This window comes from Garra rufa, chromosome 17 (assembly GCF_049309525.1).
Source record: "Garra rufa chromosome 17, GarRuf1.0, whole genome shotgun sequence".
Classification (NCBI taxonomy): domain Eukaryota; kingdom Metazoa; phylum Chordata; class Actinopteri; order Cypriniformes; family Cyprinidae; genus Garra; species Garra rufa.
The window spans coordinates 45,070,968-45,092,213 of record NC_133377.1 but is presented as its reverse complement, the minus strand read 5'-3'; the positions used below and the strand labels follow the sequence as shown (position 1 = coordinate 45,092,213).

Genomic DNA, 21,246 nt, shown 5'->3' with positions numbered 1-21,246 from the left:
ACATATTATAAGGTTTTTTATAATGCATTATGCATTTATTATAATGCCTTAAGAATACCCTTATAATGTATTATAAATACGGGCTTCATAGAAAGTGTTACCACATTTTCAGTTTTGCAAGCATCTGTATTTCTTAATCCAACTGCTTTATTTTCAATGAAGTGACCAATCAGATAAAAGAAGAGCACCCGTAAATTAACTGTCGCAAACGTCAATATGGATCTCCATGGTGATAGCCCGCGCGAGGTAACATACTACAAACTAGAATGGCGGAGGCTCCACGAAAGAAGGCAAAAACCTACAATTTTCATCCAGAATGGGAACAGGAATTTCTGTTTACCTTGGTAAAAGAGAAGTGTGTATGTATGTTGTGCCACCAAAAACAAGCATTATGTAAAAGAGGGAATCTGGAGAGGCATCACAATACCAACCACCCGAAATTTAAAGACCGCTACCCGCAAAAGAGCGCGATTCGTGCACGGAAAGTTGACGAGCTGAGATCTGAGTTGAAGGCCCAGCAATCACTTTTTACAAAATCTGCTGATCAAAATAAGGCTGCTACTGAAGCATCGTTTCGTGTAAGTCACTTTCTGGCTAAAAACAAAAAGCCTTTTACGGATGGCGAATTATTCAAGGAAGCCATGGCCATTACTGCAGAGACTATTTTCAAGGATTTCAAAAACAAAGACGACATAAAAGCCTCACTCCGTGCTGTGCCTCTCGGCCCTGCATCAGTGGCAAGGAGGGTCGAGTCACTGTCAGAGGACGTGGATCGACAGGTGTTAAAGGACTTGTCACTCTGTGAATATTTTTCACTGCAGTTCGACGAATCTCTGGATGCAGTGGACACAGCTCAGCTTGTTGTTTTTGTCAGAATGGCTTTCCAGGATTCTACAACAAAAGAGGACTTCCTCACTCTTTTGCACTTAAAGGAGAGAACGCGAGGTGAGGATATTTACACTGAGTTTAAAAAATATGTAAGCGAAAATGATATCCCCATTCATAAACTGGTAGCAATTACCACCGACGGAGCACCGGCGATGCGTGGCGTGCGCCTGGGTTTTATACCACTGTGCCGTAATGACCCTGATTTTCCCGAGTTCAAGAATTATCATTGTGTCATTCATCAGCAGGCCTTAGCAGGGAAAGTCGTAGATTTTTCACACGTAATGTCATTGGTGGTCAAACTGATAAACTCGATACGAGCAAAAGCACTTCAGCGTCGCTTATTCAAGGCGTTACTGGATGAGCTCGATGCCGCGTATGGAGACCTACTACTTCATGCTGATGTGCGGTGGTTGAGCCGCGGGAAAGTGCTCCAGCGGTTTGTTGACTTACTGCCTGAGATAAAGACATTTCTATCTGCAAGAAACGAGGAGCACAAGGAACTGTCAGATGATGCGTGGCTGTGTGACCTGGGGTTTCTGACAGACTTGACCGCAAAGCTGAATACACTCAATAACGAGCTCCAGGGAAAAGACCGACACCTGCCACACATGATCAGCGCAGTGAATGCGTTTAAGTCTAAGCTTGGTGTTTGGATCACACATCTTAAAAACGGGAGGCTAACACACTTTCCCAACCTGGAAAAAATGTCACAGAGCATTAAAGACAAGGACGTTTTTCACCCTGAGAAATACTGTGCTCACCTGGACAAAGTTGCAACACAGTTCAATATGCGTTTTGGTGAGTTAAACGAAATGGAATGCATTGCTGCATTTGTCTCAAACCCATTCATGCTCATTGATATAGAACAGGTAGCAGCCAAATTCCAGCAAGTTTTTTCTTTGTCTAGTGGAGTTGACATGGAGATGGTTGATTTGCAAAATGACATTGAGCTGAAAGCCAGATCAAGGGACAGTGACTTTTGGGGACTTGTCAACAGAGAAAAGTTTCCGCTCCTCATTGCATGTGCACTTAAAGTGAGTGCCTATTTTGGATCAACTTACCTCTGTGAAATGGCATTTTCACAGATGAAAATAATCAAATCCAAATACAGGAGCCGCCTTACTGACAGACACCTCACAGACTGCCTCAAACTGGCTGTCTCTAGCTATGAGCCAGACTTCAGAGGACTCACAGAGAGTATTCAGTCACAGCCATCACACTGAGTAACATTACTTCAGCAGTTTTGCCTTCTGGTGGCATTGAGAAAAGTGATGTTGATGATGGGACATAACTGCACTTAGCTTAATTTGAGATTGTTGATAATTTTGTTGATAAAACAGTTCATTTATAAAATGTTAAGGGTAGGTAGTACCGTCAGAAACTTAAGTGAATAAGCACTTTACTGCTGACAATGGCATTTTTCTTGAGTTCAGTGCCACTTCATATGATCTGATTATATGATGGTTGCTTCCGAGTTAAGTAAAAAAAAGAAAAAGAAAAGAACATTTAATGTATATTAAATTCAAATACAATTCAAATACTAAATAAAATGCCTCATGTTGGAAGTACAATCTGGGCTGTCTTTTTCTATCTATTCTTCGATAGGTAGATCTTGCCTTTCATTAAGGCCGAGGTCAGGGATCTTCGGCTTGAAAAGGTTGGTGACCACTGCTCTAGTTCCTCCAGCTCCTCTCGGACTGGATGCCATGGTACAGACGTGGCCGAGGCTTTGCCTGTACGCTTTTCCCCCGATCGCTCTGCTCCCGGGAGTTCTGGAAAGAGTGCGCCGGTACGGAGTACGGCTGCTGCTAGTGGCCCCGTACTGGCCGGCCCGGGTATGGTTCTCGGACATAATCGCCCTCCTCGACGGCTCTCCGTGGGAGATTCCCGTCAGGAGGGACCTTCTTTCTCAGGCTGGGGGCGCAATCTGCCACCCCCACCCAGAGAAGTGGAAGTTATGGGTGTGGCCCCTGAGGGGGCGCAACTCATAGAAGCTGGTCTCCCAACCGAGGTTGTTGAGACCATCCTTCAATCCAGAGCTCCCTCTACGAGGAAACTTTATGGCCTAAAGTGGAACCTGTTTGCGTCATGGTGTCATGAACGCCATTTAGACCCAGTCCACTGCCCGGTTGGTACAGTGCTGGAGTTCCTGCAAACTCGTTTGTCCGCTGGGTTAGCTCACTCCACCTTGAAGGTGTACGTGGCGGCTATATCGGCTTACCACGCCCTTCAGGGCGGCCTTTCAGTGGGCAGAAACCCCCTGGTCTCACATTTCCTCCGCGGTGCACTCAGGCTGAGGCCTCGTGCAAGACGTGCACTCAGGCTGAGGCCTCGTGCAAGACCGAGAGTCCCTACATGGGACTTAGCTGTGGTGCTAGAAGCGCTGTGTAAGCCCCCCTTCGAGCCTCTGGAGGAGGCCTCCGATCGGATGCTTACCCTAAAAACAGCATTGCTGTTGGCGCTAACGTCTCTTAAGAGAGTCGGGGACCTGCAGGCCCTTTCAGTGGCCCCTTCTTATATTGACTTTGCCCCAGGGTTGGCCAAAGCATTCCTCTACCCAAGAGCTGGGTACACACCCAAGGTCCCCTCAGTAACACCACAGCCAATAACGCTGCTAGCGTTTTATCCTCCTCCATTCGTGGAGCACGACCAGAGGAAGTATAACTTGATGTGTCCAGTAAGAGCACTAGACACTTATGTCCACAGAGCTGCCCTGTGGCGTAAATCAGAGCAACTTTTTGTCTGTTACGGCCCCCCTAAGAGGGGGTGCCCGGCTTCCAAGCCTACTATCAGTAAGTGGATTGTTGATGCCATCTCTACTGCATACGAGTCCTCTGGTCTCCCATCCCTGATGGGAGTCAAGGCTCACTCAACTCGAGGCGTCGCAGCCTCCAGAGCTCTGATGGCAGGTGTCCCGATCCAGGACATCTGCAGTGCTGCGGGTTGGTCCTCACCTCTCACGTTCGTCAGATTCTACGAACTGGACCTCAGAGCCACTCCGGGCTCAGTCATTTTTCAGCCCTAGCATAAAGGCTAGGCTCAAGAGGTCAAAAGGCGCTTTCCTTTCAGCAAGGAAAAGAGTTTTTACCCCTTTCGTTCTGGCAATTTCCCCAGACAAAGGCGTATGACTCTCCTCTATATTCGTCCTCCTGGTCTGGCAGGTCCCCAGACAGGAGATATATCACCACCATCTTGGCCTGGTACTGCCCAGGCAAGTGGTGTGTTATCCTGCCTCGTGTGCCCGAGGGCCGAGGCCTGTATTCCTCGTGTCTGGTGGTTGATCACAGACAGAGATGAGTTCCAGTGTCCTGGCAGGATCACCAGGCACTCTCTATGTCCCTCTTGTACTGGCTGTACGCAGACAACGGACTACCATTTCTCCTCGCGTGCCCAAGGGCCGAGGAACATTTCTCCCCCTGCACTGGTCTTGTGACAGGCAGCGGTTGAGAACCTTAGCCTCGTGCGCCTGAGGGCCGAGGCCTATTCTATCCCTCTTGTCTGGTGGCTGATCACAGACAGAGATGAATCTCAGTGCCCTGGCAAGGTCACCAGGCACTTCTTGCGTCCCTCTTGTACTGGCTGTAACGCAGACAAAGGACCACCATCTCTCCTCGAGTGCCTGAGGGCCGAGGCTCATTATCCCTCTTGTCTGGTGATGGATCACAGACAGAGGTGGATTACCACTCGCGTCCTGGCAAGATCACCAGTCGGAGTTACCACAGTGTCTCATCAGGTAAGTATTTCTAGACACTGTCCCTTCTCGGTCTTGCGAGACCAGACGAAGGACCTCGTGGGCTCGAGGGCCGAGGTTTCCCTTCCCTCTGATCTGGTGGGCTCCACAGTCAGAGATGTACTACCACCCATGACCTGGCAGGTTCCCCAGGCTGAGGTTTGTATCTGAACGCTTTCTTTTCCACCCTTGTTCTAGCAGACACTAGGCAGGGTGCGGAAATTATGGGGGCGTTGATACCTCGTTCCCCATAGCGTTTCATGACGCAGTGTAGAGTTCCCGGAAGGGAACGTCTCAGGTTACGTATGTAACCCTGGTTCCCTGAAGGAACGAGACACTGCGTCTCGGACCATAATTCCCGCATCCCTCCTGCGCTCGCTTCATTCCTTTGAAGCTGACGCCGGCTTCAAACGCACGTGCTTTTATACTTCCTGGCCGGTGACGTCACCGCGCCTGTGACGTCACTCCCGTTTCTCATTGGACGTTGGACATGACTCAGAGTGCGGCCCGCCAATGGCGTTCCCCATAGCGTTTCAGGACGCAGTGTCTCGTTCCCTCAGGGAACCAGGGTTACTTACGTAACCTGAGACGTTTTCCATGTCTGTCATTTGGCACAGCAGAGATATCAAAATTTCACCTGTCCAAGCCCATTTTATCCCATGAACTCAAAACCAGTCAAAACTGCCCAATCTGCCAACACTGATGAAAAAATAACTGGTAAAAATGTAAGAAATTCTGAATTCTGATTTTTTTTCTCTTACCTGGTCCTTCACATTTACCAGCTTCTCACTTCTCCTTTATTTAACACGACCCCCCCCCCCCCACCCACACACACACACACACACACACACACACACACATGTTGGGTTTACATGTTTTATGGGGACATTCCATAGGCGTAATGGTTTTTATACTGTACAAACCGTACTTTCTATCGCCCTACACCTACCCTACACCTACCCTACACCTAAACCTAGCCCTCACAGGAGATTGTGCACACTTTTACTTCCTCAAAAAAACTCATTGTGCATGATTTATAAGCCTGTTTCCTCATGGGGACCTGAGAAATGTCCCCACAACGTGATGAATACCAGGTACACACACACACACACACACACACACACACACACACACACACACACACACACACACACAAACCAAAGGCACTTTTAAGAGCCACGTTCATTTTGTTAACCTGTAGTTTTCTCTCTGTAGCTCACTTGCCCTGTCTCTCTCTCTATCTCACTCACTCTCTCTCTCTCTGTCTGTTTACATCTGTAGTTGTCATATCTGTCCATCTTTGTTGTGAGTCGTTCTGTCTGTTTGTGTTTCTGCCCATCACCATGAGTGATTCAGAACTCCAAGAACAGTTTATGAAGCTGGATAACCTGGTAGATCATCATCAAATCAGCGATGAGCTCCAGAGTCTTGATGACTTGCTTAGTGAGCTGCAGGAACAGGAGGAAGCAGCACCAGTAAAGACACCTGAACCAAGGGTGCATTGGAGAAAAAGAGACATTGATGGAAACATTGTCTATGCAAGACCAAGGTCAAGCAGGAATCAGTCAAATAAAGGTCAGTATAATTGTAGATTCAATATATTAAATATCTACATTGTTTAGGCACTTATGAATGTATCAAACATGGAATATGTCAGAGAAACAATCAAACCAGAACTGCTCACTTGACTTTTGACATGAAAATTAATTGATTACATACAGTTTTTGTGTAAAGCAGTATAAACTACACTAAATTATTGGTCTTGGTAAGGCTATGTTTGAAGCCGTTTGTTCTGAGTGTCTTGTCAGTGGCCAACCAGCTTGTTTCTTTTTAAATGATCTGCTTTTACAGCAAGCATTCTTATTTGCTTTTATCATCTATATGACAACTTATAGACAGATAACTGCAAGTAAGTGGACTGTCCACATGTGGGATTGGGAAATAAATGTCTGCTAGTCCTTTTCTGTAGCTAAACGTTAAACAGTGAGCTTATGCCATTTCATAATAAGGGAGGTTATTTTTGTTTCAACCTTGGGACAAGTTAAAAATGTTATAAAAGTTGTTTTTTGTTGTTTTTATCTGGTACAGCTGATCACGTTCAGAAAACCGATCCTCCCATCAATGCTCCTGACACTAACTGTGAGGTGGCCTTTGCTCCAGAGACTGTTGGTGTGTACTTTTTTTGTGTAAATTACATTTTCAAAATCCAAAGGCACTCCAAGCAGTACACTTTAATATATGTGTTGTTTTTAAATATTCCATACTATTTTAACAGAGTGTTTTCTGCAAGATCTCCAGCACTCACTGAGCGATATCTCAGATGATGAGGCATCACCTCTTGGAACCTCAAGAGATCCTCTCCTAGCTTCCTCAAACTGGAGCATACGACAAAGTCTCTTTTCAGAGAGGTGGAGGGCAGAGAGACCCCGTCTGGTGAACACAGCTGTGGCACAAGAAAATGTGGCAACACACATCTGCCAACAGTGTGGGAGCAATCCAGCTGCTGTCTGTTGTTGTGACTGTCGACCAAGCCCCTTCTTCTGTGCTGATTGTGATGTCAGCATGCACACCAGGCATGTTCTCCATAACCGAGATGCCATGACTGCTGGGTTCTTCCAGCCATTGCCTCCAACAAGTTTTGTTGTAGATAAGGCTCTTTCCCATCGTGGTAAGTCCTGGTTTATGACTGTACAACATAAATATCATTCTGAGAATCGCTAGGCCTCATAAGCTTAACTATTTAAATAATGCCTTTTTGTTTTGTATTGTTTAATATTGAATTTATGAGGACATTCCGTGTCAGTCAGTATACTTTTTCAGCAATGTTCTTCATTACCATTGAACCATTACAATGTTGTATTACTCAGTCAATACAAATGATCTTAATTCACATGTTTGATCTTTTACAGTACGGCTTGTACCTGTGGAGATTCCTGACAATATTTGCAGTTGTTCACCTAAGTCATTGAGGATCAGCCCAGGGAAGAATGTTGCTGTGATCACAATGAATGGTAAGGGTGTAAAGATAAGTGTTATTTTATGGTAAAAGAGTTGGGCTTGTAACCCGAAGGTCACCGGTTGTTAATGAACAGTGCTCTTTACACCTTCAATACCATGACTGAGGTGCCCTTGAGCAAGGCACCGAACCCCAAATTGCTCCCTGGGCGCTGGAGCAATGGCTGCCCACTGCTCTGGTGTGTGTGTGTGTGTGTGTGTGTGTCTTTGTTCACTTCTCACTGCTGTGTGTGTGCACTTGGATGGGTTAAATGCAGAGCACCAATTTCGAGTATGGGTCACCATACTTGACAATATGTCATTTTTACTTTCATAAACATCTATACATGCTCTTCTTTCATAGGGGAGCACAGTTTTGTTTGTAAAATCTACACACTTTTGAGTAATGTTCAAAAAGTAAATGAAATTATGTAACAAATATTTTAAGAATCCAAACCCTGATTAATCACATAAGGTTTACATTAAAGTGGATTTGTTTTTGATTTTTCCAGGACGATATGATCTAAGCATGCCTGAGTTGAGTTGTGAGGCATGCCAAGCCACTTGGGCTGCTGGAGTGGTCGACCTTAATCGAAGCGATTACTGGCCTGCGACCCTTCACTTTTCCACAATTTATGCCACAGATGTCTTTTTTTAATTTGAAGAAATGAAGATGGCAGCACCAGGACTGTCCTGCCAAGCATTTTTAAGAATGCTGGATCAGCGAACTGTCCGGTTTGGTTGTGTGAGTATTGAAATTATTTATCCTATAGTGTTATTAATCTCTTTGTATTGTAGGTTGAAAAGCTGTTTGATGCTAATGTATTTGTTGTACATTATTAGCCGTTGTTTTTCTTACTTCTAATAGACTGGCAAGATCTCCACAGACAGTTTTCAGAAAAGTTTTTTTGAGTGGGAGGCTGTGCGATATGAGGTGGACAAAATCTGCAAGGAAGAGCCCTTCATCTGTCCTGCGTGCACCACAGATATGCTGGCAGTTTGAGTAGATGGAAACCTCAAGCATTACCGTTTCAAGAATGCAGCTAGGTACTCCAAACTGTGTATAATGTTACACTGTTGAAACAATATTAATAAGAAAAAATAGCTGTTTAATGTGCACCAAGTAAAATTATATTACAGTTACAACAGATTATTATTATTATATTTTTTTTTTTTTTTTTTTTTTTTGATCTGAGGAACAGGCCATCTTTGAAGACGTCTTTATAGCTAAGGATGAAGATGTGACAAGATTTGTGGACTATATTCACAAGACATCTAAACATGTAAAATCGCAGATGATTAGACTACATACAGGACTACATTTATCTCCTACTCAAGAGATTGTTTAGAAGAGTCTTATTTTTCTTCAACCATTTTCCATATTATAGGTCAGTGGGAGAGGTGTTTGTGGAGGGGAGTGAACAGCAGCCAGAGAGACTTCCCAAAGATCTGCCAGCAAGGTAGATGAAGAGGGACTGGAGCTTGCGGTGTGTCGGCATGGAGTGCTGCTCTGTGCTTTAAATATGTACAGGGGAGAAATTTCTGCATATCCCCTGTACCTACAAGAAAACCTGGCCAATAGGCAAATCACTTTTTTTTTGTATGGATGTGACCTGCAAATATTGGCCCTACCTCCAAAGAGTTGCAAAAAGCTGCCCAGAGCTCCAGAACCTTCTTAACATGAAGCCCTTCCTTTCAGTATTCCATGCCAAAGCCCATGATTTTAAATGCGAGGTAGGTGAACTTTGCTATGTGATTATCAAAACTGGGCATCTGCAAATGAATGTAAAAACTTTCTCAGCATTATTTATATTATTTTTTTATTACTACTAATCAGGTGAAATGGATGGGGCGTATCAGGATGGGGCTGGTTTAACACTAGGGGAGGAGGTGGAACAGTGCAATGCTTTTCTCTCTAGGATTGCAGTGACCACAAAACACATGTCCAAAGCAGGTAAAATGACCACATACAGTACTTCACTAGTTACATCATTACATAATAAGTAGGGGGAATATGGTAACATGATATTTTCTGTGTTTGCAGGACGCACAGACATGCTGACTCTCATGGCCATGCGCTGGAATCAGCAAAAGTTCAACAATTTGGCCACCGCACTGACCCGTCGATATCAGAAAGTAATGACATCAGTAGAATTTGTTTTAGATGTTCAGTAATGTATGTTATTAGTGTTTGAAGCTGTGCATTAAACATTTGGTTCTTGTTTTTGTCCTATCTGTGATTACTTGTCATTGCAGACCACAAAAGCTCTACAAAGCCAGGTGCAAAACCTAGAATCCATGAAAGTCGAACTGGCAGTGACAGAGAACCAGTTGGAAGATTGGGTCAATGATGAAAAGGAGTGGGCAGACGGTGAGGCTAGTATTTATATATTTCTAGTAATACATTTAGTCGTGAATAATTGTAATTGTTAAATTGTTACTGTTATTGTAATTTTGTCCCACCTATTTCTTCTCAGCAACAACAACAACAACCACAAATGATGTTGATGCCTTGGCCAGCCGAATTGAGGTGCTGGTGGCAGGTATCAAGAGGCGTTCCCAGCGTCTCTATAAAGATACAGATGACAACAAAGGTCGTGCCAGGATCCGCTGCAAGATCAGGGAGGAGAAGGGGATTCTGACATCAGCTGTAGAGAAATACAACAGAATGGTTCCAAACACAGACACTCTGTGCTTGGAAACCATTTTGTCTGGGGAGACAGCTTGGCCATGGCAGCTGCCACACATTGGTATGTACACAATTCATATACATACACATTTTTACACTTACACACATTACCCACAATGCCTTAAATGTCAGTTTGTCATAATTTTTTCTCATGCATTCTAGACTCTGATGACCTAAGGACAAAGAGAAAGGCATTCGACATCATCATGTCAGTAAGGCGACTTCAGGAGGAGCAGAAGATTCTTGTTGCAGAGATGGACCACCATTGGAAATATCTTTCAACTCGTGCTGAGACCCTCAGAGAACTGTCCTGCTTGTTTGCCTCTGAGACACTGAAAAGTATGTATTTGTAATATATGGCACAAACATAAGCATAGGGTTGCCCCCGACCAAATATTTTCCTGGAAAATTGACTCAAGAGTCAGATCCAGTTTCAGGGCTGAGAAAGAATAAGTTCTTTGAGCCATCACAACTGTCAGACTATTTTTTATTTCACTGTTAGTAAGAGTCTGATTTTTTTTTTTACTAAAGTGCATACTCCTGTAACTACATAGAGGACATGTCATTAAAGTAAAAAGTAGACTAGTAATGAAAACATAAGTGGCTGTAGCTGTGTAAGCCTTCATTACACTTATATGTAATTACTATCTAATAATTACAGGTACCAACCATCACCATGTTCGGTGGAGTTTGTTTGTTTGTTTGTTTTTTCTGCAACTACACAGTCAACCCAATTTAGTCCAACTATGACTTTTCTAACAGACTAACATTTTTGTGTTACTATTAGGGAGTAGCCCTAATAAACATACACAACAATGATGAATGTTTTTAAAGTTTCTAAGGGAGGCCTAATGTTATTTTGTTATATTTTTGTTCTTTCAAGATTCGCAATGTGGCCTAAGTGAAGAGGGTTTGAAAGGTCTGCAGAGCATCATCCACAGAAAGCTACATAAAATCAGAGATATGAGGGTGCAAGCAAGAGAGTGTTACCTGCAAGTTTTGTCTGAAGCAGAGAACTTCTTAAACAAGTCGTCAGCTGATGACTATGACAGTGACTTTGAAATTTCTGGTGACAAACTGTAATCAACAGTGACCCCTTTTTCTTTTTTTTTGACCGTGGCCTAGATCTTAAACCCTGAATCTAAAGAGTGTAATAAAATATGCTTTTCATCACCTTATAAAGTGTATTCTCTTTTTTTATTACATACAGATCTGGCCATTAAAAATGCGTCTATTTTCACGCGGCAGCCTGCAATTCGGCACGCGAGGCCACGCGTCCTGCCGCAGCGGCTTTTTTAGATTTTTTTACAACGTGGTTGCACTTCATACAATATCCACCAGGTGGCGCAAGGAACAACATTCTGTAGCCAAACCCTGCACAAAGAGGGATATTTGGACAGTATTTACGTCTGTAATTCATTCTGTATGTAGCGGCAAAGTATTTATAATTTCGTTTCTTTTTTATTAAGGTAATTTAGAAAAAAAAAGTTTGGAGCATTTTTGTTCGTTAAACGTAAGCTTTTTGTTTCTTAAAGACCAAGCGGCAGACAGTGAGTTGACTTACTCTGTGTTTCAATTTGCCTTCTCAAATCACGAATTGGCTAAAATAAAATCCATTGATGTAAAATAAAATATATAAATAATAATAGATATAAATATGCGCTATTAGGTGCATCAATCGTTTACACGAGAGTGCAAAACACATTTTTAGGACATGAAGGCTCAAGCTCGATCAGTTACATTTTTTTCAGTGGAAAATATTTAACCGTTATTTTTTGTCAGACATGATAAATAAATATGTAGAAAGACTTAAATTACTACTCAACGAAAAAAACAAATAGAAAACAAAAACTGTTTTTATTATGTAGCTAGTCCGTAGAGATGCATTTCTCTCTAAAGGCGCGCGTCCAACGAGGATATGAGGAGGACTGTTAACTGCATCATCACTGACTCAGAAAACAGTAGTTTATAAATAAATAATTGAAATATCTCCTTACTATTAGACAGTCATGGTATTTACTTTTGCCAGTGTTTTGTGGTAGCTATGCTTTAAACACGGAACCCTTCCAAGCTGTGCTGAACGTGCGCTTAATGCTGCTGACAGGAGCGTCCGAGCCACTCTTGAAAGTCATGGTACTGATGGTAGCCTGGTCTCGTGTTTCCCCCAGCGCTGAATTTTTTTTTTTTAAATCACCACTGAATGTCTAAAATATAATTTTAGGCCGCATTTGACGGGCTAAAATGCAGGGCTATAATACGTCTTCAAAGTTGAACATGGAAATATAATGGATGTACTGCGAAAAAAGTTTTATACTCGACATTGTTTCCAAATGGTTAAAAGTGAGATTCTGGAAATGAGATTTAAATTTAGCGGTCGGGTCGGGAAGAAAATTATTCTAAGTGGGTATATATATAGGCTATATAAGGGTATGTATATGTATATGTATATATATATATATATATATATATATATATATATATATATATATATATATAGTTAGTATATAGCGGGAGCGGGCGGAAGTGGAAGAAAACCTCATGGGAGTGGGACTAGAAAAGCACTTTGTTACAGCCTATAGACTATTCAGATACTTCAACATCAAATAAAAAGTTATTCATAAGCAGGAGCCGTTTCATTATTGTTTTCTTTTCTTTTTTTCCTCATGAAGTTTTATTAGATTGCATTTTCCCCAACCGACAACCGACGTCGTTATAACCGACAAGATTGTTTAAATACATTTTAATCAGAACTGATTGGTGGCTGTGACACATTAAAAACAGCTAAATTCGTTTTCGGGGATTAATTTCACACAAGCAAAAAGCAGCATAAACATCAGAACGTCATGCGTAGAGCTTATGCGCAGAGAAAAACCTAGGCTGTATATAAAAGAAATAAATATGACCATATGTGAAATATATTTTTCTAAATGAATAATAAATTAACAAAACGAAAGAGAAAAAAAAATAACAAGTAGCCTACAAAATTACAAAATACATTATAAATTTCAACATTTTAAACCAACAGCAAATTAAGATTTGCATGTTTGAGAGGTAACTCGTCTTTTTCATACCATTTATAGAATTTAAGATACACTTTATTTGATTGATTTGTGTAAGAGGAGAAATATAAACTGTAGTTTGGAGTGTTAATTTATTTTATGTATTATTATTAGTAGTACAATTTTCTCTAGATTTCTTTTTGCGTTTTTTGTGCTTTACATTATGGTGGCGCGCTGCCCATGCAGTTTAAAAAAAAAAAAATTAAAGGAAAGGAAACCATTTACATTTGGCCTTATGTCTATGTAAGTACTATAGCCTACCCTAGTATTAGCATATCCTAAATGTTGAAAATAATGTAGACAAATAAACAGAAGGCTAATTTTTCAAAACAATAAAGATTTTATTATATGACTGATAACGAATACAAAAGTATCACAAGTGCTAAGGACTAAGATATCAGGATTAAATGATATCTGTTTAAAAGACTGTTTAAAATGAAAAATATATTTTTATTGCATGTCGCGGTGTTATGTGTTGAGACACGGTGTAAGACAAAGAAACAGGTAAGACAACTCTAGATCAGAGCAACCCCCTTCCCCTGGTTTGCATTTGTATAGCTCCTCTCCAGTAATCATTTACATTACATACAATAATAATAATAAATAACAATAATGTGTGAATTAGAGATAGAGAACTCTACTTTATTCTTTATTGTGAATCGCTTAACCTAAATAACTTTCTGTATATGCTATTTGCCATATATTTAGCAAATATTGTAAACGACAATTATGCCAATAAAGTTTTGACTCTATGATTGTATTAATGCCGTGTGTGACCATACGATTTACAAATGGAACGTGAATGATTCACTCGACAATCAATGAAACACTATATAGGTTATAATTAGACTAAAAAAAATGAATATATATATATATATATATATATTCACAATATATATATGTTAAATTCAACCTATACACTGCATTCCAGTAAAAATCCCAGCCATATGGCATAATCAAAGCTTTAATGGCATGTCAGCATTTATCATTTAGATTCAGAATGTTAAAAGATCGAAATTAATATATATATATATATATATATATATATGTGTGTGTGTGTGTGTGTGTGTGTGTGTATATGTTATATTCAACCTAATAACTGCATTCCAGTAAAAATCCCAGCCATACAGCTTAATCAAAGCTTTAATGGCATTTCAGCATTTATCATTTAGATTCTGAATGTTAAAAGAGATCGAAATGATAGGAAAATTAACGAATATAAAAGAATAATGTCCGAAGAAGATGTCCTCTCCAGGTCACCGTACAAACAGGCTACGCATTTAGCTTAGAGCGATGTTTGCTGCCGCTTTAGTTCTGTGCTTTACAACATGACTGCCCCCTACTGATCACGTCTTTCCTGTGTAAATGTGTTTTCCGTGTTCCTTTGGAATACACCGGCGTCACGCGAGACCACTTTACTTCCCGCGCGCATTTTAAATGGCCAGATCTGTATGTAGGCATAGGCATATGGAAAATAATGCAATCATCAACAATAAAAAGCATTTAAATGAAACCTGCCCAAAGGTGCGGACACACTGCACTTCTTCATTCCATTGACTTCCATTCATATGCATGCGAATGCCTCAGAAGAAACAATTTTACATGCTCACAGCCTAGTGTGACCGCAAAGTAATGTTAACGAGTGAAATGTGCAAGCTTTGGATATGCTAATGGAATATGATCCATATTAAGCATTTAATAAAAATGCAATTTTCTTATCTTTTTGCTCAAGATGTTGCTTTTTATGAATCCTTCCTACAAATAAAGAGCTTGAAGCTCAAATAAAGCAAAAGTAGTGGGTCTATTCTTTATTTTGATGTATTGCATCTTCAGATATTCATGCAACAAAATCTTCTGGGGGCCATGAATTTTTGTCTTTTCAGTCTTGAACTATTCAGATTAGAGAAACTAATGCTTTGATGCTTGAGGGTTAAAGGAGACCCATTATGCTCCTTTTTACAAGATTTAAAACAAGTCTCTGATGTTTCCAGTGTATGTGAAGTTTTAGCTCAAAATTCCCCACTGATCATTTCTAGAGTGTGTTAAAGTTGCCACTTTTAGTTGACATTTTAACACATCAGTTGACATCTCAGAAATCTGGCTAGTAGTGGTATTTTACAAAGCGCATTATAGTTAATGTTTATCCCTACAAAATAGACAGTTATACTATCATTGCAGCTAGATAACGTGAGAAACACCATTATAGTGACCATAACCAGTCATATTTTGATGTTTTTAGTCTTTCTGCAATCTTTCTCTGGGATGAGTTTCAGTAAAGACTGCATTCAAGAAATACAATAAAGATCAATGCTAAATGCAATTGGTTGTCTTGTGTTTCTTTTAACATTATTTTAAACTTTTCTTTTGGGTTTTAAGTCTTTCTCATTTTAAGTGATCTTAGCAGGTTTAGAAGTTAATTGGATATGCAGACAGATTGTGATCTTGAATTAGATAAATATTAACTGCACATAGCTAATTTGCCGAATTATGATAAAAATATTTAATAAATATTTACACACAACTTGGTCTTCATTTACAGAAATATATAAACCTTATTTAAAAGTAGGTTTTAGCATCTTAATGTACCATCAGTTAATATATACTACATTCAATAAAGACAAACATGCTGAATTTGCTAATTCACCTAAAATGTTTATTATAAAGTTTAAGAAAAGTACTTGTACCAAATCCCACCCACCTACCGATCCTAGTCATGCAGCTAGATCCTACAGCATGTTATTGGCTACCAGTAAAAAAGATTTTTATAATGTCAAAAAAATATACTCTTGTAACGGAGAGTCTGTAGTGGATCCAAATGCAAGCTTTTACTGAAATACAAAGTCAAACAGGCGGGGTCAGAAACGGCAAACACAAACATCCAAGAAAATCCAGAAGAGCAATCCAATTATCCAGGCGAGGGTCAAAATCCAATTGAGCAGTCCAAAGAGATAAATGAAACAAAACTAGGAAAACTAAGACTTTGACTAAGAAACTAAACAGAACTACTGTGACAATGGCTAGGAATAACACAAGGTAACTAGGAACACGATAAACACTAGAAGATTAAGGCTAAACAACGATCAGCAAACACAGAGGGGGAGGAGAGGCCTTTATACCAAACACTAGGGGTCACATGACAGAAACAACCAATGGGAGACGGACACATGGAACAGGGGAACCAATGACAACATGACACAGACAAGAGTGAAACATGGTTGGTTGAGACAACACATAACATAGAGTACATATTGGAGTGCCCTCTAGTGGGGCTGCTGGGCACTCCGTAACAACTCTATATTTATTGTATTGTATAGCCTCTTCACATTTGGCTCCCAAACTCTGGAATAGACTTCCTGATAACGTTCGGGGTTCAGACACACTCTCTATGTTTAAATCTATATTAAAGACTCATCTCTTTAGCCAAGCATTCACATAATGTATCTCATAATGTTGTACTTCAGTTACATCTGATCAAATGCACATCAACTTTCTTCAGCTTGGGCTAACCACATAATTTTTGCTAGCAGCTATGCTAGTTATTTGTTTCTCTGTTTCTGCCGGGTATTCTGAATCCAGACAGAATCTTGTGTAATTCCTAGCTACCACAGGATGGAAATCCTGTGGTAACTAGGAATTACACAAGATTCTGTCTGGATTCAGAATACCCGAGAAGAGATGATGCCAACCCCTCAGAGGAACGCCGATGATGCCAGCCTTGAAACAACATACAGCAGCACTACACAAATTTTCTACAAGTTTGATTGCAATACATTATCATTGCTATTAGTGTTCAACATTTGTTTTTTATAACACCATTACTGTTTTTAACATTTATATCATATGTACATCGACTTAACATACAGTAGTCACCACTAATAAGCTACTAAATATATTGTAGTAGCCTACATTTTTGTACAGCTGCTTTGCAACGATTTGTATTGTGAAAAGCGCTGTACAAATAAACTTGAATTGAATTTAGAAAAAAAAAAAATTAAACCAAAATTGGTTTGGTGCAGGGTAATTAGTTTTACAAAAATAAAGGTAGCTTAACAGCGTGAACAGGTATACATCTCTTGTATGTGTAGAACAGCATTGTGTAGAACAGTAATCAAAAGTTTGTACATAAAATTAAATTTTATAATATTATTAATAATAATAAATGATTGTAAATATTTATAATTACAATTACAGCATGTTACATACAGCCTGTGCCGGGCTATGCAACAGAGGGGAGACCACGCGGATCATTTGATTTCAAAATTATATATTTATTAAAGATAAAGAATAAGCAACGTAAAGTAAATAAAGTCAGTGTAAATGTTAAACTTAAGACACGAAAACGTATGCAATCAGGGTAATTGAAATGTCATGCAAAAGGAAGCAAAAATCAACAAAGAAAAAAACGGTGCAGGAGAGACGGTGAAGCGGCGTTTTTTTCAACCAAGTCTGGCCAGCATTTTTAACACCCAGGATCCTAAAAGCAATCCCACGTGGTCCTGGAAGCAATCCTAGGCAACACGCCACACCTGTGCTTCGTCTCACCTGTAGGGGAGACGCAATAAACAGGCAAAACAAGGAGGAGGAGCCAGCAAGTCCGTAACACCCCCTCCCTTAACCCCTTAGTGTTCCAACGTTCCACCGGAGGGACGTTTTGCATTGAGTTAAGTTTGACAGGAACTCTAAGGGGTTAAGACAGAGGCCCCTAAAAGGCCTCTGCAAAAAAACATTCTTTTTTTTTTTTTGACCCCGAACCCCTCTATCCTCCAGCAGCTCTAATCGCTCTGCCCCATACCAAGAACTCCAGCAAATCCCGGTACCTGGAAAGCTACATTTAAGGAGACTAGGCAGAAGAAGAGTGGAGAAACAGGAAAAGAGAGAGATAGGGCAAAACTGGGGCAGAAGTCAACAACAAGTTGACATTATCAAAAGCAGTCTGAGAGGTCACTGTCCATTCAAACTTCACTTTAGCCTTTAACCCCCTGGGGACGAAAAACGCCCTGGGGCGTTTTGAGGCAGTTTCCCAAAAGGAACTTTAATTACTTTGTCATTTCTGATTGTACAGATAAAAGCAGTACATCAATCGAATCTGTAAAGGGTCTACTTTTATTTTTATATACTCACAAAATCAAAAAAACATTGTGATTTTGCAAAATAAAGAAAACAAAAAGGGTGTGCTGTCTGCCGCGTTGATCTCCGTGATCTTCATTCAGAAACGCGTCAGTAAAATATACTATAACTCAGCCAATACACAACACAGAGACATGAGCAATATGTCTAGACAAAGCTTGATATGTATACTTTTAAACGAAGTAAGTTTTACCGAAAACAAATATCCTGTGATAAAATAATCAATATGAAACCAACACGATATCCAGTCTCTCCGGTCTGCTTCATTATTTTATAATTAGATCACGCCCACGAGCTGTTCGCTATTCATATTCAAATCGTCCACGTGAGGGCGCCGCGCCAAAATTAGACGCCCACATCACGGTAAACAAAGGAGAAACTTCGTTCAAGTTAGTCATTTCTGGAAGAAGACTCTGTCAGGAATAAAACGTACTTCAGAAGACATGAGTAAGTTTTTTTTTCTCTTATTAGCCTACTTGTTAGTTATTACTGTGACAGAATGTGCAAACATTTTACCAGTTAAGACTTTTTGCCAACTATAATTCCTGACTACAGCAAGTGAAACATTATAAAGTACGTTTCATTTCACTGCATCTAAATGACTCACGATGCCAGTATGTTTTTAATAGTCTGTTCAATAAAGAATGATGCAATATAAAGGTTATAGTGTTCACATTTAAGCTTAACAGTTATAATATAGCCTAGTTTCTTTGTATTCTATAATACACACAAAGCATGCTTATGTTTGACTATAAGATCATAATTATTTATTTAGTTATTAATGTATCTTACAACAGTAGGATGTAATATGAGGGTTTACACTTAGTGTATGTTTTGACAATATGTATTAATACTATGTTCTCGAATGGATGTTTAACACGATAAACAATTTTTATTAGTTTCTCAGATATAAAATGTCCTTTTTACATTTGTACAAATGCGTGGGTCTATGACTACAAAATCATAATATATATATAAATAAATAGTATGATGCTGCTGATATTAACATGCTCACAGATGTTTTGTTTTGTTGTTTTTAGTGATTGGAAACCTGCTCAACACATGAATCCTGCTGACATTTACTTGAGTCTCCTCAAACTGTTTTCCTGAGAGCACTGTACCATCTTCAGATGTTAAAGAAGTTCACAAGTGAATCTCAAGTTATTTTTCTTGATAAATAAATCTATTCAAAATGAGCTACAAACATATTTTGTCCTTATATTCCTCCTTCATTCATTCCTTTGTTCCTCTCAGTCATCTGACTGAATAACTAATTATGCGGCTCATTATGCAGGTCTTTGTCTTCTCAGGTGTTAGAACCTCGTTTCTGGGTCACTGCAGTTTCTCAGGCCTTTCTCAGATCTGTCGAGTGGATCAGCAACAAGCGCGCTTGGGATAGACAACAACACACCAAAGTCTAATACAAGTTGGTTTATTGTTATCTACCAAAGAAGATGGGGCAGTCCCATCTTTTATACAGCACCCTTACAAGCCTTCATGTAGGCGGGGGTTCACATATCATTTAAGAGAATACTTCTACATATGGGAAGGAAAATTACAGATGATCCAGGGCAACTATAAGGATGAGAGGAAGATAGTGCAGCCGCACTCAACTGGTTTCCTGACGACAGATAACCCTGAAACAGACAGACAAAACATTCCCAGAACGAACTGTTTCTCTTAACTGAAGTAAACTGCAGAGAACAAAACTACAAAATATTAACTCAAGGAAACTGCACTGAAAAACACATTAATGAAAAACACATTAATTCTTATATCAGGTGTGAATCACAGCATTATTCATGATCATTCACGCCTTCTTCGCATACAGCCATTCTAAACAAAAAGTGTCTTCAAAAATTTAAATCAATATACTGTTTTGTGTAAACAAGTGAACGAGATGATTTTCACATCATTTGATAGAAAAAACTCTAGCCTAACACATCCAGTTCTCAAAGTCTTGTGAACAAATATTCTGTATGTGTTTCATGACTTTATTTCAGTGACTTCAAAAATTTTGTTTTTCACTAAGCACGCATAAACGTTGTTTTCTCAAAAACACAAACATGTACATTCATGTTGCTTACATATTATTGTAGCCCAAATTGTGCTGATTACAATATAATCAGATTTGGGCCATTCATATGTTTTTAAGATACTGAAAAAAGCACAAATGTCAGGGCATGTCAAAACTTCTTCAGGGCCCAAAAACACCCTCAGTCCCCAGAGGGTTAATCTGAGGGTCCAGGGTTCAAGTCCCTGTTGGGGCGAAGGGCAATCTTCTTGTCGGCGGCCTAAGCTTGCAGTCGTGCCGGTCCAGCACTGCCGTGTGTCGGCGTACGCTTAAAGACGTGAAAGAGTTCACGTACAGTGTTTGCTTCATGAGTTTTTCGTTGCTTGTGGTGGGCTGTTTTCCCCTTTAGGAGTTTCACGCTAGGCGATTTCAGTAAAGCGGTAACCAGTTCATTGTTTTTTCAGCCAACTTTGAGGTCGACAACGGGACAGAGGACGTCAGGGTCGCCGTAGTCGTGGCCGAGTGGTTAAGGCGATGGACTAGAAACCCATTGGGGTCTCCCTGCGCAGGTTCGAATCCTGCCGACTACGCTCTTCACCGGTGCTGAGGAGAAGTGGCTGGGCCCTTTTCTTCCGTGTCCCTAGCACGGATTTGTGTGCCCGCTCTCCACAGTAATATAAAGCGCCGCTAGCCCTTTTTTTATCAATTCGGACGGCCGGCACCACCAGGTGTGAGCCAGTGGTGC

The 21,246-nt window shown here is 40.3% G+C and overlaps 1 protein-coding gene across 1 annotated transcript; it reads left to right on the top strand.

Annotated features, from left to right (window-relative positions):
- The first annotated feature begins 266 nt into the window (after positions 1-266).
- Positions 267-2,111, top strand: LOC141289445 (general transcription factor II-I repeat domain-containing protein 2-like). The gene has a single exon (XM_073821539.1). It carries the CDS (start codon positions 267-269, stop codon positions 2,109-2,111), a length of 1,845 nt encoding a protein of 614 aa, XP_073677640.1.
- Positions 2,112-21,246: the final 19,135 nt, after the last annotated feature.

What these genes read in the sequence shown, in the direction of transcription:
- LOC141289445 (XM_073821539.1), top strand. Translation starts at nt 267, where the DNA reads ATGGCGGAGGCTCCACGAAAGAAGGCAAAAACCTACAATTTTCATCCA.